This window comes from Chiloscyllium punctatum, chromosome 7 (assembly GCF_047496795.1).
Source record: "Chiloscyllium punctatum isolate Juve2018m chromosome 7, sChiPun1.3, whole genome shotgun sequence".
NCBI classification, from domain to species: Eukaryota; Metazoa; Chordata; class Chondrichthyes; order Orectolobiformes; family Hemiscylliidae; genus Chiloscyllium; species Chiloscyllium punctatum.
In genome coordinates this window covers 88,133,349-88,151,424 of record NC_092745.1, presented here as the reverse complement: position 1 = coordinate 88,151,424, position 18,076 = coordinate 88,133,349, and the positions used below count along the sequence as shown (strand labels likewise).

General features: G+C 42.7%; 1 protein-coding gene across 3 annotated transcripts in view; it reads left to right on the top strand.

Moving 5' to 3' along the window:
• The window catches only part of spata6 (spermatogenesis associated 6), a 99,667-nt gene that overhangs the window by 35,780 nt on the left and 45,811 nt on the right, over positions 1–18,076 (top strand). For 2 of the 3 annotated variants that reach the window (XR_011961156.1, XM_072574257.1), the window contains exon 7: positions 15,562–15,840. The exons of the other annotated variant lie outside the window; for it this stretch is intronic. Coding sequence is in view for 1 of the 2 variants with exons in the window: in XM_072574257.1 (XP_072430358.1) it covers positions 15,562–15,840 (279 nt within the window). In the remaining variant the exon portion in view is untranslated. The remainder of the gene's footprint in view (positions 1–15,561; positions 15,841–18,076) is intronic. 3 annotated transcript variants of the gene reach the window in all.

The window sequence follows — 18,076 nt, the reverse complement described above, 5'->3', positions numbered from 1 at the left end:
AAACATACAAATAGAAAGCAGGAATTATCAGCAGTGTTTTTCTTTCTATTTCTTTTGTCATTCTTTGAAAATCTAGCGTTTCTTTTCTACTCTTTATTTTGCTTTCTGTACCTGATTTGAGATGGAGTTCAATCTTCCACGTTAGATACTACACTGCTCTTTCACAATTCAACTAATTGGTTAGGTTGTTTTCCCTGTTTACACATCTCCCAGATACTTTCTGGTTTGTACTTCTTGGATAGTAGACTGACAAGAACTTCTAGTCCAAAACTTCTCAAAATTTAGGTGCAAGTTAATTATATGAATAATTGATGGTTATTCCCTACTAACTCCAAAATCTGGCCCTATTGGTTTGATGAGCTGTGCAAAAGTTGACATCTCAATTAAGTATATGTTTCTTTCTACATGAAGGATTTTAGCAGCTGGGATCAAGCCTGCTCTATGCAGCAAGGGTATGCACTGTTCAGCAGTTGGGAATGGGTTGGAGAGGAAATACATCTGTACATTAGCAATGTTCTGTGTTAGGTGGCTGAACTAAGTACAGAGGCCAGTATCCTATCACCAAGTCATCTTTTGTTTACAGAAAAAGTACACTGGCTATAACCAGCAACTCTGAGTTAGTCCTCAACTGAGAAGATTCTAATCTCCTGGTTATATTGACCAGCCAGGGCTTTCCTGATTGGCCCAGGTTAAGAACCTCAATCAAGGATCTCGTAGTCAACAAGTTCCAACTGGTTCCAATCACTACATCCCTCCTCCACTAAGTCCAGGATATAGGCTTGGTCTTTCTCTTGGAGCTGTTTTTGTGACATTTTCATCCCAGGTCCGGTTTATCTGACACAGAATCTGTCACAGGCAGCATGTATCGGACCATAGTGCATCTCTTGCATCTGGAACATCTGGCTGGAGTTTCTTTCTCTTCTTGCGGTTGTAACAGTATCGAGGCTGCATCCTTCTTGGACTATGAGGATTCCTGAACACTAGCAGGGGGAAGAACCTATGGTTTCTGACAAGCCTTCTGGCTGTTCTGAGGGGCCAGGTATGCCCTGCTCCTGCCTGTTTGCAGGGTAATAGCTTTCAGCTGGCCCACATGTTTGTTCAGGGGACTGTATCACCTACCCAATCTTTTGTACATGACAGGACCTGACCCTCTCAACAACCTTGCCTGATACCCATACAGAGTTATTTCCATGGTTCTGGCACTAAACCTCATCCCCTGAATTAAATGGTCTCTCTTGCTGAGAGGAGGCATGTGGCCGGCGTTGGCGTTCCTGCTGCCGTTTCACCCTTCTCCCCCTTCACAATGACCAGGAAGGTTGAGATCATGAAAGGATTGGCATATTAGACATTCAACTGAATCCAGGGTTTCCCTGGCCATTCTCTGAATGTGGGGCCACCACTGGTGGCAATTTTTGTCCCTGTTGGCACTCTGGGCATTACCCCACCAAGGCAGTTGTGTCGGTATCCAACCCCGGCCACCAGACATGGCTTCTTGCTGGCATCTTCATCTTGGAAACCCCTGGATGGCCCTGGTGGAGTTTAGCCAGTATCTGACAGTGACCTTTACTCCGGACAATCATCCTTGCTCCCCATAGTAATATGCTGTCCTGTAGGTTGATCTGGTCTTGCTGGGTCCAGAAAGGTTTCAATCCTGGCTGCAATGGCCCAACTCTTTTCTCCATTACCACCCGCTGTTTTAGTATCACTAGGACAGGATATATTTGCATCCACAGGCGAATATTGTCAACAGGGTTTCCAAGAAGTTTAAAACCAGAACAGACTGTTCCAGGGAGGGCACCACCAGTGGAGTATCTGCCAGTGGAAGGTGGTTCAAGGCATCCACATTAGCCACTTGGCTTCCTGTTCAGTGTTCTAACTGTGCATGCTGAGAATAAGGGGCCAACGCTGAATTCCATCAGAAGCTATGGGTCACATTGCTTTCTTCAGTAGCCTAGCAGGTGTTTGTGCCTCTTACTATGATAAATTTCTGTCTGTAAAGGCACTGATGGGACTTCCTCACATCAAAGATGGCCACCAAACCTTTCTTCTTGATCTGGGCATATTTGCATTCAGCATCAGTCAGAGTCTAGGAAGCACATACTATTGGGCATTCCTCTCTGTTGGGCTACCAGTGGTCTAATACTACCCCGGTACCATATGGGAAGGCTTTGCATGTTAACACTACCTCTTGCTTCCGAGCATAGTGGGCCAACACCTTAGACAACAGTAGCTGCTCTTTCACTTCCCTAAAGGCTACTTCGTGGCTGTGTGACCATTTCCAAGGCTAACCCGGTTTCAATTTCAGGTGTAAGGGTAACAAGATGGAGGCTAGGTTACAAATGAATTTTCTGTAATAATTCACTAACCCAAGGGAAGACCTATGCTGCGGTGGAAGCAGGGGGTCTTTTAATTGCCTTCACTCTGTCTTCCAACGGGTATAACCCAGTTTTGTCAGCTCCGAACCCAAGTAGGTCACAAGGTGCCTGGGGGAAAACACACATTTTTCCCTTTGAAGGAGTATGCCTGCCTGGGAGAAAGGTTTAAGCTCTATGTCCAAGTTCCCCATATGCTCTTTATTGGCCTTCCCTGTTATTGGTATGTCTTCCAGATTAATGGCAACCTGGGCTAGCCCTTGTAAAATCTTCTCCATGGTCCACTGGAAAAGGACACAGGTTGATGATACCCCAAATGACAATCCTGTAAATTAATGTGAACCCTTATGGATACTAATTGTAGCATGCTTCTAGGACTGCTCATTCAGCCATAATTTCAGGTAAGCGTGACTCATGTCCCACTTTGTAAACTTTGTATCTAAGTCCCCTATGCGAGGGATCAGGTATTTATCCAGCTGCGAGAAGAGAGGTTTACTGTTTCTTTAAAATCCCCACAAGGTGAACTGAGCCGTCAGGCTTCATGACCAGTGTGACTGGTGTTGCCCATTCTGCAAACTGCACTGGTTTGATGATTCCTTCACTCTCCAGCCTTATCCATAAGGCAAATGCTACTGGGCAGGCCTTGCAAAATCGCAGAATTGCTTCCTGGTCTACACTTAAAGTGGCTTTGGTCCCTTTGATAGTCCCTAGCCCTTCCTGAAGTAATCCTGGGTATTTCACTCAGACTTCACTGAGGCAGCCATTTTCTGATCAAAAAAATGTTGAGTCGATTTAAGTGAATCTTTCTCAACTAATTCTGCCCAAATAAGCTTGGGTGCAAGCATTTTACTACCATCTGTTGTAACTGTACCAACTGCTTCTTATAGGAGATTAGAACCAAAGTCAAACCGTTAATCTGCAACAGTTTACCACTGTATGTTCTCAGTATGGCTTAAGTCTTGCACAAACTTAGGGGTTGGAGACCCAAGCAAATCTTGTTAAAGATAGATTCTACAATCACAAATACAGCTTGCTAGTATTGACCTCCATGGAAACTGGGTGACCATTTAACCAAATATTCATTTTAATCCGTTCCGATTTGGATGATGCTCAGCAATTTAATTATTCCAACCCACATGTCAGGTGACTTTCCAGGATTTGCACTCCTGGGTACTAGCCTACAAGTCTTCTTAGATCGGGAGCTGATGAAGATCTTTTGACCGAAACTTCAATTTTCCTGCTCCTTGGATGCTCCATGACCTGCTGTGCTTTTCCTGCACCACTCTGATTTCGAGCATCTGCAGTCCTAACTTTGCCCTACAAATCATCTTACTCGTAAGATAGCAAAGGAGTCCTATGTCTACTTACCAGCAGCAACTACAATGGCTTTGCTGGTCCAGATCCTGAAGAACTTTTTAGCCACTTTGTTTAGGGCTGTACAGTAGGGGGTTCTTAGGCCCCTCTGCTCAGGATATGGCTCACTTGAGGCTCTGCAATTGTCTACACTGAAGCAGTATTCCCGAAGCTCAGTCGGATAGGTGAAGAAGGCATAAAACCTGCAGATGCTGGAATCCAAATTTGACAACAGGATGCTAGCAGAACTCTGCAAGCCAGGCAGCATCAGGATGTGCAGAAGTCAACATTTCAAGTATAACCCTTCTTCAGGGCTGCAGTTATACGCAAAACATTGACTCCTCCACCTCCTGATGCTGCCTGCATAGGTGAAGAATTCCACTTCCATTGGGATGCCTTGTTGTTTGACTTGCTGCATTTTCTAATGACAAAGGCAGTTGTAATGCTGGCTTGAAGTCCAGTTAGGCTTTATCTAGTGGGTGCTTCTGCATAGCTACATCAACAATGCCACATATCAAATGGTCTCTCAGCATCTCATTCAGGGTTAACCCATAATGGCATGCCTCTACCGGTCATTTCAACCTCTTCAAAAATCAGATTCCTCCGCTTCCCTAACAGCCAAGTGAAACTGTGTCTCAGAAGTAGAGGAAGTTTTGGCTCTCTGCTGCTCTGACACACCTTTCGACCACCTCTAGGACAGCCTGTCCTGATTACCCCTTCTCGGGATGACAGTGCTCAGAACGGCCTACCCACCATCTCGCTCTCAGGGCAACTGGCACCAGGGTAGCCTACCACCCAACTTTCAGGACAGCCTACCAACCTTCAGGTTCACAGGATGGCCTACCCACCCTCTGGCTCTCGAGGTGACAGCTTTCAGGACGATCCATGAGCCTCTCAGCTCACAGCAAGGCCTGCCAGACCCAGGGACACACAAGACAGTACAGGTGATAGACCCAGGAAACACCACAATACAGTTAATTGCCAATAAACAAAGTCCTTTCTGGTACACAGTCCGAATCTATGCAGTCTTCAAAATATAGAATCTATTTCAAGGAAGAGTCCACTCCAGTATACAATGTGCATTGTCAGAAAAAGAGTCCACTCCAAACAACCAAGGGCAGAGTCCACTCCTGAAGGTAGCAAACACACACCCCACAGTACACAGGTGTTTAGTCTCCGTGGAGTCCTGGCCCAGCCTTGGAAAACCAGGCCCAGTCACAGGAACAGTACATTGTACAAGTGCAGTTAACTCACAGGAGTTTGGTCCACTACCAAAGGAAAGGTGTTCTCCCAAACTCCAGGATACAGCAAGTCCTCTCCTCCCAGCACACACATAGGTGTTCAATCTTCAGAGGCCCAGTCCCAGGGCTAGGCCTCCCCACTGGAACAACTCCTCTGGTAAAATGTATGTCTTCCACAAGGGCTCAGTCCAAATACCAATAAAAAGTGAAGACACATACAAAAAACAAAGAAAACTAGAGTCCAAGGGCTAAGCCCTACCTACAAAATTAACATTATCCTTTTCTCCAAAAAAAAGAGTAACATACAGGCTGTAACCAGCCAGTGAAACAACAATCCCCTAATGAGAACTGAGCTACACCTGAAACACATTATGTGCATCAGGAGTTTAACAATCAGTCCTCACTAAGAGAAATTCCAGTTAACAAACTGGCTAAATAGTTCAGCCAGTTCGGTAATCAGGTTTCCCCCTCCAAAAAAAGAGAAGCAGAAACCAATAGTAACATACTGACTATAGTACCAGCCAGCACAGAATCAGTCCCCTCAAATGAGGAGCTTCTAATCTTCTAGTTATTTTTTAAAATTTAATTTTATTAATAAATTTTTAAAAATTATTATATTTTATAGAAGATATAGCATCCCTACAGTGTGGAAACAGGCCCTTCAGCCCAACAAGTCCACACCGACCCGCCGAAGCGCAACCCACCCATACCCCTACATTTACCCCTTACCTAACACTACGGGCAATTTAGCATGGCCAATTCACCTGACCTGCACATCTTTGAACTGTGGGAGGAGACCGGAGCACCCAGAGGAAACCCACGCAGACACGGGGAGAACATGCAAACTCCACACAGTCAGTCGCCTGAGGCGGGAGTTGAACCCGGGTCTCAGGCGCTGTGAGGCAGCAGTGCTAACCACTGTGCCACCGTGCCGCCCATCTTCTAGTTATATATTTTTTTAATAGATTACTTACAGTGTGGAAACAGGCCCTTCGGCCCAACAAGTCCACACCGCCCCGCCGAAGCGCAACCCACCCATACCCCTACATTTACCCCTTACCTAACACTATGGGCAATTTAGCATGGCCAATTCACCTGACCTGCACATCTTTGGACTGTGGGAGGAAACCGGAGCAAACCCACGCAGACACGGGGAGAACATGCAAACTCCACACAGTCAGTCGCCTGAGGTGGGAATTGAACCCAGGTCTCTGGTGCTGTGAGGCAGCAATGCTAACCACTGTGCCACCGTGCCGCCCATCTTCTAGTTATATTGGTCAGCCAGTGCTTTCCTGATTGGCCCATATTAACAATTCTAATCAGGGATCTCATAGTCTACAAGGTCCAGCAAGTTTCAGTCACTACATGGTCAAATTTGCAACTGTGCATCAATCTTAAAGGAACCAAGGGAATGTAACTGAAAACAGCAAACAAATGTTAGAGGGAACATTGATGAGGTTCACTTACATTTTTTGTTTGACCAATTGTCTCCTGAATTATTTGGAGTGCCAATCTGAGTGAGTTGTACATTATTGATACACAAGAAATCATTGTCTTACACTGCTATACTCTCTGGGAAACTTAACAGAAGATTCCTGAAATAATTATATTGTGTTTTTTTTGTTGTCAGAAAATTCAATCTTCTGAAAAAGTTAACCCTTTCTACTATTTAGCAGTGGCCAGTTATATAATTAATAAACTGAACAGTGGATGATTGTGTGAGAATATCACCATGGAAGAATAGGAACCATGAATCACACTCAAAAGAAATCTACCAAAAAATTGGATAATTTAGCCCATGAAGTTCATTTGAAAAAATAGACAAATATTTTATGTCTGTCTTCACTGCAGAGCCCACAAAGAAGCCAGAAAGTGGGAAATCACAAATTTACTGAGAGTGAAATCCTTAACCTATATAATTATTTTTAAAAATTCATACACGTTAATCTAAATCAGTCATCAGGAAAACATTGGGATCCATTTTTATGGAAGTAGGAAGGATGGGGTGGTGAAAAGGAGAGCACTGCTTTTTCCAGATGACCAGCAGAGTGTGCCATCAGACCAGCAGTCTGGTTTGAGATAGCTTGGATCAGTATAGTGTCCTGCAATGTACTGCACAGACATACAGGAAGATGTCTCCTCCTGTGCTCAGCAAGGATAAGCACAATTATGTTCTTTCTGCTATCTCATGCTCATTGGGACACTACTCATTCTAGTCCTGCATTGTACACAACCTTTACTTAGATTCTTGGATTGCATCTTTCACTATTGTATGTGTCATGACCCCTCCACAGCTCTCATTCACTTCATTCTCCCAATCTTGCTGCCCTCTCCACTTCCTACTCACTCACAAGGAGCAACTTACTATCTAATCTGTTGGTAAGATCAGATCATGATTTACAGTTCTCCCATCACTTCCATCAGACTCAATCCCTCCTTTTATCTCATTGTAGGGTCAAGAAGACAAATACCAATAGTAGGAATTCGGCTCCTTTTGCCATATGATGAAAAGATTTTGGATTTGGATGAGAAACCTATGATTGCTAATTAGGAATGCTGTGATCTTCATGGACAACCAACATAGTAACCTCATGGTGCTATGGTGCATTGATCTCCCATTATCATCAAGGCTGACTCATTATTAAACTGCCCACAGTTTTATCCCTCTTTCACAGCTGATTCCCTTTCGTCTCTTATGCAGAACAGTAATGGCACCCAGTGAATCTTTGCCCTGAAGAGGCCAGTGTTGCAGACATCTTTTAAGGAAGAAGCCACTCAACTTAGAGAGTGCACCAGCAAGGCTTTCACCTACACCTCGGGCAGCACGGTGGCACAGTGGTTAGCATACTGCCTCACAGTGCCAGGGACCTGGGTTCAATTCCAGCTCCAGGTGATTTTGTGGAGTTTATACATTTTCCCAGTGTCTGCATGGGTTTCTTCCAGGTGCTCCGGTTTCCTCCCACAGTCCAAAGATCCAGGTTAGGTGAATTGGCCATACTACATTGCCCATAGTGTTCAGGGACGAGTAGGTTAGGTGCAATAATCAGGGGTAAATGTCAAGAAATAGGGTACGAGAATGGATCTGAGTGGGTTACTCTTCGGAGGATTGGTGTAGACCTGTTGGGCCAAAGGGCTGTTTCCACACTGTAGGAATTCAATGATTATATGATTCACCTCCATTAGCTCAGAGACTTTCACATCGATGGGTAGTCTGTCTAAATGAGACTCAGGAGCACAATCTGGTGAGCACCTCTCCTCAGCTGGGTGAAGGAGAATGGCCCAAGTCTCTAGCACTGAGAGGTCCACTATAGGCAATGAACGAACCTTCTCAGCCCCAGGCAAAAGACAATCCCATGGTCTCAGCTATTAATGACTTCATTAAAATACACAGACCAGTACAGGAACAGCTGGTTGATTTGTCAGAAGCAGTCAGTAAACTGGATGGAAGGGTGAAGGAGTGCACTAATGTTATAATTACTGTTCTGCCTTCAACATACATGCATCTGGCTGCCTCCACAGACAGGTTGGCTACAGCCTTAGAGATCCAGGTCCAGCACACTGTGCATCTGTCAGATGTGTGCATGGACGTGCACTCCATTGCTGTAGCTGGAGGTGCTCTGGATCAACGACAAGGCAAAACGGTTCGAGGAAACCAGACCTCATTCCAGGTACCCCAATCTCTCAGGGAGCCCGGTGCAGCCAGCAGGAATCTGTAGAGAGGATGGGCCACGTATAGTTCCCTTATCCCCACCAAGCGGTTTCCTCTCAAGACACTCCAGAAGTGCCCAGCTCCTCCACTACTGCTTCCCCCTGCCTGTGATGCTAAAGCCTGCAAGATCCAAGCCGAGGAGATTGATTTGGGATGGACACTGTCAGCAGCCTTGACCCTCTGGGCCCAAATGCCCTGACAATAACTGACAAATCTTCTAGGTTAACAACACCAACTATAGAGCATCCTCACACAGCTTCAGACTTCGGAATTGTGCTTAAATGTAATGGGAGGCAAAGGAAGAAATAAACTTACTGAGGGCACATTTATGATATGAGTTACAAATCATTATAAAGTTTATTGCACATTCATAAATATATATGCACTTGCATACTTAAGATCATTGGTCTTGTGTCTTGCTGTGGAATCTGGTGAATTCGCACCCATTTCAGAGAAGGGCAGCTTCTTCAGCCACGCGAAGGATGAAAGAAGCTGTAATAGCCAAACATTTCTGATCTCTCATAAGGAACTGAATTCTTGATTGTGAGTACAGTCAGGGATTACAGATTCTTGAATTGTGATCTCCATGACTGTAGCCCAAGACATTGCACTTTAATGTGAACAACACTGAGGTTAAAAGCAATATGTGGGGATTGCACCAGTGCTTGGCTTGCACACAGCATCCACACTTAAACCAGTTTTGTGAGTGGGAGTATGAAATCCATGATGATTCCACACATCTCTGAATACAAGGTTCATTCCATCTATCAGCTTTTAAAGAGAGGACACTACCTTTCAAGTTTGGGAAATATTCAATGTATTCACTCATCCTCATGTCCCATTGGCATACCAAGAGAAGCTGCATAAAGTGCTTCCTCTCTCAGGTTATATGCCGTCCAATAAAATGCTCACGTATTTCAGTTCAATGTAGAGGTTTGTGCAAACTCTGAAGTGCTGTAGGTTAGCCAATAGTAGAAGATTTAAAAAGAGTTGCCTCCGGATTCCTGTCAACCTGCTATGATCAGTAGAGACTGCTGCACAACATCTGATCACACCTGCTGAGTGAAGCTGTAAAACCTACATAACATTAGCATTGTGTTGTGCCTAAATTGCTGCTTTCTCCCTTTTGGTGAATAAGACCTGCAGAATGTATATACTTGGAAGTGTGATCATCTCAAGTTACCAAACATACAATTTTAAGGATAAGACAATGTTTATCCAGCAACATAGATGTTCATGGACTGCTAAAATAACTAAGACGACACCAACACTTTGCACTGACCAGAGTCTGCTTGCCATATAACAAATATGCACAATTAAAGGAAATCCAAAACCAGTTTATGCATCCTAATACTAGGTATAATTTAGGTTTCCTCTGGTTTCTTGTAATGTACAATGGATGCTGTATTAAACTGTCTTGGATTATCTTTCCAATCAGTGCCCTAATGTCATCCTCATCCTCATCCTCATTCTCAGAAGATTGCTGTCAATCCCACATGTCCTCCTCATCTCAGACATTGCACTTTGGCTCAAATTGCAAAGAGCACAGCATGCCACAATGATGTAGCATACATTTTCTGGGCTACACTGCACTGCAACGCAACTTGAGCGGTCCAGCTATTGAAATCTCATGTTAATGAGGCCTAGACTGCTGCACCATGGTCCTGTTCGAAACACGAGCTGCCTTGTATCTTTGTTGATCTCAGTCTGGGGTTTTGTAATGTTGTCATAAGGTATGTTTTGAAGTGGCAACACTTTATCTCCTTAGCCATACCCAATATCCTTGGAAGGAAGGAAGAACCTATGGGTTCCCTCGTATATATGCATCACGGCAGCTCCTTGGATATGTGCTGCTGACCTCCAAAATTCAAGCATTAATGGTCACATGTTATTTGAACATTGATGGAGTTGAAGCCTTTTCTATTAAAGAACTGTGTGGTTGGTGATAGGGCTCTTGCAAAGCAACATAAATATAGTCTTTTCACCCTGCATCTCGGGGAAGCCAGTGTTGATGGAGCCACTGCCTGGGCTGCTTGTCTGTGGGGAGGATATAAATTGAACAGTTTGGAGAACATAATCTAAGTAGCAATCAAAATACCTTTGTGATTGGAGGATTTAGAGAAGCTGCATAGGTCCCCATCGCTCCTTGAAGTGAACCATAAAAATTCATGGCACTTATAACCTTGATGCCCACAAAAATAGGATGGTCATCAATTCGGGGTAGGTCCTGCTGCAGTGGATGGCAGTTTGGTACAATGACCAGGACATCAGTAATCTGCACCTGTACTGTATTTCCATTAAGTGTAGAAAGTGACAACAAGATCTGTGGATTAGCCATAGAATCATCATAGGACCACAGAATCCCTATAATGAGGATGCAGGTCATTTGACCCATCAAGTCCTCCAACCCAGACAGACATCCTTTCCACCCCATTCCTGTAACCCTGCATTTCCCATGGTCAATCCATCTGACCTGCACATCTTTGGACTATGGTACGAAACCAGAATACCCAGATGAAACCCACGCAAACATGGGGAGAATGTGCAAATGCCACACAGTTGCCTGAGGCTGGAATCAAATTGAATCTGGGTCCCTGGCATAGTGAGGCAGCCGTGCTAACCACTGAGCCAGTGAGCAGCCACGAGTTCTGGACATCCTTCATGCCAGAGGAACAATACCACATTTTCTGTTTACAGACTCTAGTACACAGTAGAGTTCCACAACTTCAAAGTATGGCCTCTGTCCTCCAGTTTTCTTACATTTCCTCACCACCATGTCTTCTTCGTATTTTGTTGACTTTGCTGACAATAAAGCAGACACATTTTCTCCTTTTCTCACCTTAATTTATATCCACTTTACATCTCTTAATTCTCCTTTACCATGACTGGCACTGCCTTTGTTTTTTGCTCTGTGCACCTTCGCAATCGGTTTTGCTCACTACCTGAAAAATTAACTATGATTCTGTATCCACAGGTTGGTGCTGAGTTTCTCCAGTAGTTTCTTTCTTTATTATCAAAGTCAACTTCTGTTGATTTCCACCTCTGCCCCAACTTAACACGACTTAGGCAAAGCACTGAGCATCTAGGAGAAAGTGAGGACTGCAGGTGCTGGAGAGTCAGAGTCGAAAAGTGTGGTGCTGGAGAAACACAGCAGGTCAGGCAGCATCTGACAAGCAGGAGAGTCGACATTTTGTGAAGGGTTAACGCCCGACACGTCAACAGATGCCGCTTGACTTGTGCATTTCCAGCGCCATTCTTTTCAACAAAGCACATGAGCATTACAAGTGAATGTGAGCCAGGTGAGGGAATTCATCATTCATAACCAGGATTGGATCATTGGTACTCCCACCCACCAGATTAGATAGTTCTGAGGGGGAGATGCCATTTAGCTTTGTGGCATCTGGTGAGAAAATCAGCATGAGGGAATAGCTGAGTTAACAATGTCCTGGCTACCCATTTTGGTGCATCTGGCCTTGGCAATATTATTAGGACCGATAACCTGCTCTGTGGAGACTAAATCTAGTCTTCACAATGATTGGAATCCTCTGTTTTGTCACATAGTAATATCACCGTGCTACAAGGGATAGATTCAGAACAGATCTCTCAGCTTAAAGCTGTATGACCACAAGGTACTGTGATGAACTACCATCATTAGAATTGCAAACAGACAGAATCTGTATGCTTAGACAGAATTTTATAGTGGCTTGAGCGACGTGGGCCATGGAAAGAAATGAGACTGAATCTCAAAGTCTTGGCAAACTTTGCCAAGGCCTATCTCGATGTCAGAAACAGTTTGCTGCAATTCTGAGAATTCTCATCAGGGAATCCAAGACAACGTTGGCTCACAGCCAACTGCAAAGAGCTTCCATATTGCTCAGGATATGATTTTTGGTCACTTGCTGCATGCAGTGCTCATTCATAGACATTGAAATCCCACCAAACCATTCAAGATACTCATGACACCTCTCTGATCTACTTCCAAGATGCTTAAGGAGTACAGACCTGTGCTGGTAGTTGCGCTAGCCATTAGCATTGAAAGGATGTGGCCAGGACACTTTATGCTTCAATGCGAATAACTCTGTCCAATGAGTGACAGGTGTGATCTCTAAGTCATGTCGCCAGAAATGCACTGGTCCAGGTGAGATGCACCCAAGGATTTTGAAGGAGGTGAAGGTAGGAATTTCAGGGGCACTAACCATAATCTTTCAGTCTTCCCTGGAGTCGGTGTTGATGCCAGAAGACTGGAGAATTGTAAACATTATGGTGTTCTTCCAGAAAGGTTGTAAGAATAGTTGCAGCAGTTATAAACCAGTCAGTTTAACTTCAGTGATGGAGAAGCTTCCAGGAAGGAACAGAATAGATTTTTAACTCTGAGATCATGCAGATAGCATACCCGGCAATTGAGGACTGAACACATCAGATATGAGTGCCCAGGCTTTTGGAAGAGTGAATGGCAAGTTATTCTAGAGCATAGTAAAATGACGTTACAATCAAGCAGAATGTGCGCTACAGTGGGAGGGTAGATAATAAAAATGTGAATTTGGTTAGAAATGGTGAGAACTGTCACTAGGTCTTGCAGCAAGAAACCCTCCAAGAAACTAAATGAACTGACACTGACAATAAAACATAATGTTCAGCTTCTTGTCTCTCAACTTAACTCTTGTCTGCTAATGCCTTCATGCCAGATGACCAACCTCAATGGAGGGTGTTGTAATGGAAATTTAACATTTATTGTGAAATCTATGAAAGCTTAGGGAAACAAAGAAGTAAGAGCGTGACTGAAACTAGAGGTTGTATTGCAGAAAAAAATGTAAAGGCAAACCGACCTAACAGCAGATTTACAAGGCCAGTTAAAACTACCATATCAACAGTCAAGGAATGAGAAAAACAACTCCATATATGGAAAGGAACTCGAATGTTCCAGGCCCCTGACCTTGAGGTGTTGATAAGAAGAAGCGAATTATAGTATAAAGGGAATATGTGAAAGCTATCAGGTGCCCCTTATATGAAGTGTCTTGCCAGTGTATCGGGTCCCTTTGCAGATGTCAAAAATAAACGTTTTCTTTGCTCTTGCTAGCATTTGAGTCGAGTCAATTTAATTTCCAAGACAGGAGTAAAAGAGTATGCCAAAAATAATGTAGAAATAAGATGGCATGCTGATAGGCCTATAACGTAAGACTATAAACATGTGGAACAGGGCAAACAGCACACATGTCAACAGAGGTAAGTAATCCCAAAACCAACAGATCATGAAAAGGCTCCGTAACTATGAATGTTGATTGGCAGTTGAGCAACAGGTTAGCCTTCATGAATTTCAATATCCACAGTGACAGAACCTAGAAAGTGAATGCAAAACACCAGGCTGAATCATATTCAGCTTTCTTCAACCAATACCCTTGGGTGGTTGATCCTTTTCTGCCTTTTCCTGTATCCTGAAAAGTGGATTCAGTTTTAATCCAAATTGATTTATTCAGCATCACTTCCAGCTGAGTCAAGACCCAACAATGTTTATGTGAATCCCTGTGTTCAAGCATTAACTGCACCTCTAGCTGAACTGTTCCACTACAGTCACAATACTGGCAACTACCTGACAATGTAGAAATTGACCAGATCTGTCCTTCCAAAACAAAGAGTTATGGTATAAAGCTTTGAAGTTGTTAGACTCGAAGATGTCATGTTGCTTTGTGATGTAACAGAATGACTACTAAGGGATGCTATGGTAAATTGAAATCAATGAAGTTTGCAAAAAGTGGCTTCTAATACTGTAGACTGTTGTTTGATGTTCTCAAGTGTAGAGAGCTGTTCATAGCCATATCTACTACTCTGCAAACATAATGACTATTATCGACTTGTGCTTTCAATCTTGTAATCATCGTTGAAATAGCATGAACAAAATCTCTGGCGATGGTTTTGGAAGTACACTACTACTGGGGAGCCACCTCCATTTGACATCACGGATGTTTTATTGATTCTCTCTGTTAATCCCTCTCCTTTCCTATAGTTCCCTTGATTCTTTCTGTTTGGTTTTATTCCTCCTGTTCTGTCTTTCTTTACTTTATGTAAAGGAGAAGCATGCATATTTGAAGGAGCCAAATCATTTTGGTTTGGTTTGATTTGATTTGACTTATAATTGTCACATATACCTAGGTATAGTGAAAAGTATTGTGTGCAGTATAGGCAGATTATACTATTCAAGTACTATAGAGTACTTAATAAATACACCACAGGAAGATGTGGGAAATTAGTTGTTTCATCATAATATTTTTATTTTAATTATTGACTCTTCTTCCTAATCTCTCCTAATGCTACTTGCACATCATCTGTTTTGGCACCATGGGCAAGAGAAAATGAAAATTATCCACATTTTAAAAAAGTGAAACTTCTTGTTTGTGTTAACATATATTAAATAGATGTCACTAAGGCAGAGTGCTGAACAAAATATGAGTGACTGTGAGCACTGATTGAGCAATACTTTGTAACATATCCTGTTTAGTGTGATATTATTTTTGTTAAAATGGATTTCAATTAAGTTTCTAAAATGTGAAATACAAAAGTTTTTAATTTTTCCATGGCTGTACTGTTATTATCAAATTATGCAGCGATTCCTTTCAAATGCAATTAACAATTTTTCGTGCTTTGCTTAGTCTGAAGGATGAAAATAATTGCTATCTAAAATCAGATTTTCTTTGCTTCTATAATATGATTTGACGTTCATGTGAATGTCTAAAATGGATATGTTCTTAAATATTCCTCTCTTATCAAAGATGGTTACTTTTATAAGGATTGTTATGAGGTTTATTATACTTAATAGTATTTGTGAAGTTCTTTTTGATTGATTTATTAATGTCATTGTGAAAGCAAATGTTTTTATAACTTTTTTGTTTAGGAGGATAATGTGACATTGGAACTACAGTCCTCCCCATTGAGGAAATCCATGACACAATTATCAAAGAGAAAACCTTCCCCTTGCCCCAGGGAGTTCAGCAAAGATAACAGCTACAAGCAGCCCACAATAGCATCCCAGACAAGGTCTCTATCACCATATACCAAAAGACGGATGGCAGCACTCTCAGAGGATGCCAATCAGAGACTCGCACATCTGAACCTGGGACCTTATCAATTTAAAAAGGAAACAGATAGCAAACCTCCATTTGTAATTAGACATGTACGTGTTCAGAGGGTGTTCATTTCAGTGAACAGTAAGTCTGGTAAGAGGTCATTGGCCTGTAATATCAAAACTATATGGGGATGACATTGTATTTGTTACTCCTCAGAGAGTTTTAACTGCAGTGTAGGCATTTTTATTTTTGACAGCCTTCCTGACTTTCTTACCAGTTATAGAGTCTGAGAATTAGAGCTAGACCATTCAGGAGAGATGTTAGGAAGCACATCTATATATAAAGTGTAATAGAAGTTTGGAACTCTGTTCCACAAATGGCAGGTGGTGCCAGGTCAGTTGTTAGTTTTAAATCTGCAGTAGATAATTTTTTGATAAGCAACATTATTAAGGAATATGGGCCAAAGGCAGGTATATGGAAGTAGGCCACAGATCAGCCATGATCCTATTAAATGGCAAAACAGGCTCAATGGGCTAATGGCCTATTCCTATTCTTATGTTCCTAATAAAAACAATTAGGGCCTCAAGCTTTCACCTCCCACAGACTCCTTATATCAACTTTTCACCCCTCTTCATCATCCTTTGCCCTTATATTCTCCTTGCCAACTCACCCAGTATCCACTGAGGGAGATCAAAGGAACCATCTTGAGATGAAATTGAATAAAGTTTAAAGTATCTGTTATTGACTTCACTGTATTAAGAAAACTCTGACAAAAGACCGTTCAGTAAATGCGAGTCCCTGCAAGTACTCAATTACTTATAACAACAAATATTTGTATTCATGCTCCCATGTCAAAGCTTGATAACCTCTTTATATCCACTTGGAACTGTCAATCAAACTGAAATTACAGCTCCACACTGTGATAATGGAAGAAGTCAAACAATACTAATCCTATAATGATACACCTATTTCATGGAAAACATTAATAATGGAACTGGGCACAAAGAAAGATCCATTGGGTCAAGGAGGACAACATTCAGAATGAAGAGGGAAGGAGATGCCAGGCCAGTCCCAACATCTGACCCAAGCACCTAGCAACAGTGCTACAAGATATTGAATTCCTTCAAGATAATGAATAAAGTCTGCAAATGTGTTTTCACAAGACATTCCTTACCCAACCAACCACTGAGCTGTCTTATTGCTCAGTACATCACATCCCTATCACTCACTCAACAGCACTTACTAGAACTCAGGACACATGCTTAATATTTAGATTTGCCGCCTTACTCTCACATAGTTACTATTACTCCCAACCTTACACCTATTGCTTACTAAATTTGTACATCAATAAATATTCAGCGAAGGGAGTCACATCACCCAAACACAGTTCTGGACCATCAGTAACATTATAAGTTCTCTTGCAAGCGAAAATGGCATACAATAAAAGAGAGCAGAGCAGAACAAAGGAGGACAAGGAAACCTGCATCTCTGAATCCTATGGAGTAGATGAGTTTTAGTATCTTAGAGGCAGCAACCACTCAACTTCTGTAATTCAGTATCACTGAGGATGTATATATGATGGTATGATCCTGCCTTAAGCCCTTTTTCAACCTCATGCTCATCCTTACCCTGCTATCTGGCCTGATGTGCAGCAACATATGGTGTGAACCAAAATCTCTTGCTTCCTGCACCACCAGCGTTTCCTCAACCCAATCTTCCCCTTCTGATCTCCTGGTTTCAGACACCCAAAAATTACTGCCTGCCCAGCCAACGTTACACAAGCAGTAAGAGAGTGAGAGCAGCAACATAGCACCAGTGAAGGGATCCTGTCACTAAAGTGGCATTCATTTGCAGCCATCAGCTTAGATACTGGTACCATAGAAGCTGGTGGACAGTTAAGGTCAGCATGTGAGTTCAAAAGGACTGCAGCAAGGTCAGAGGTTCAGACAGATGGCGAGGTCACAAAGAAGTCAGAGAACTCAGATGAGGATCTCAATGAGCCAGCATACAGAAGAGTACCAATGTACATTAAAGTAATGGATGCAGAGGCTGTCCTGCTAGGCAGCCTCTCTGTCAAGGAATATGGAAGATTACTACTACATTTTGACAGAAAGCATGGTACAGAGCTTCTCCCTTCCATATTCTCCTCTGTTGCGCTGAAGACCCAATATGTATAAGGTAATGGTTCTGAAGTAGTTATTGTTGATATTATATTAGTCTTCACACATTCTGGTGATGTTTCACACACAATGTGTCAAGACATTGGATTCTACACAAACATTCTTCAGGAGCAGCTGTATTCTGTCCAACTTAACCCCAAGAGTCCTAGTAGTTATGTATGAC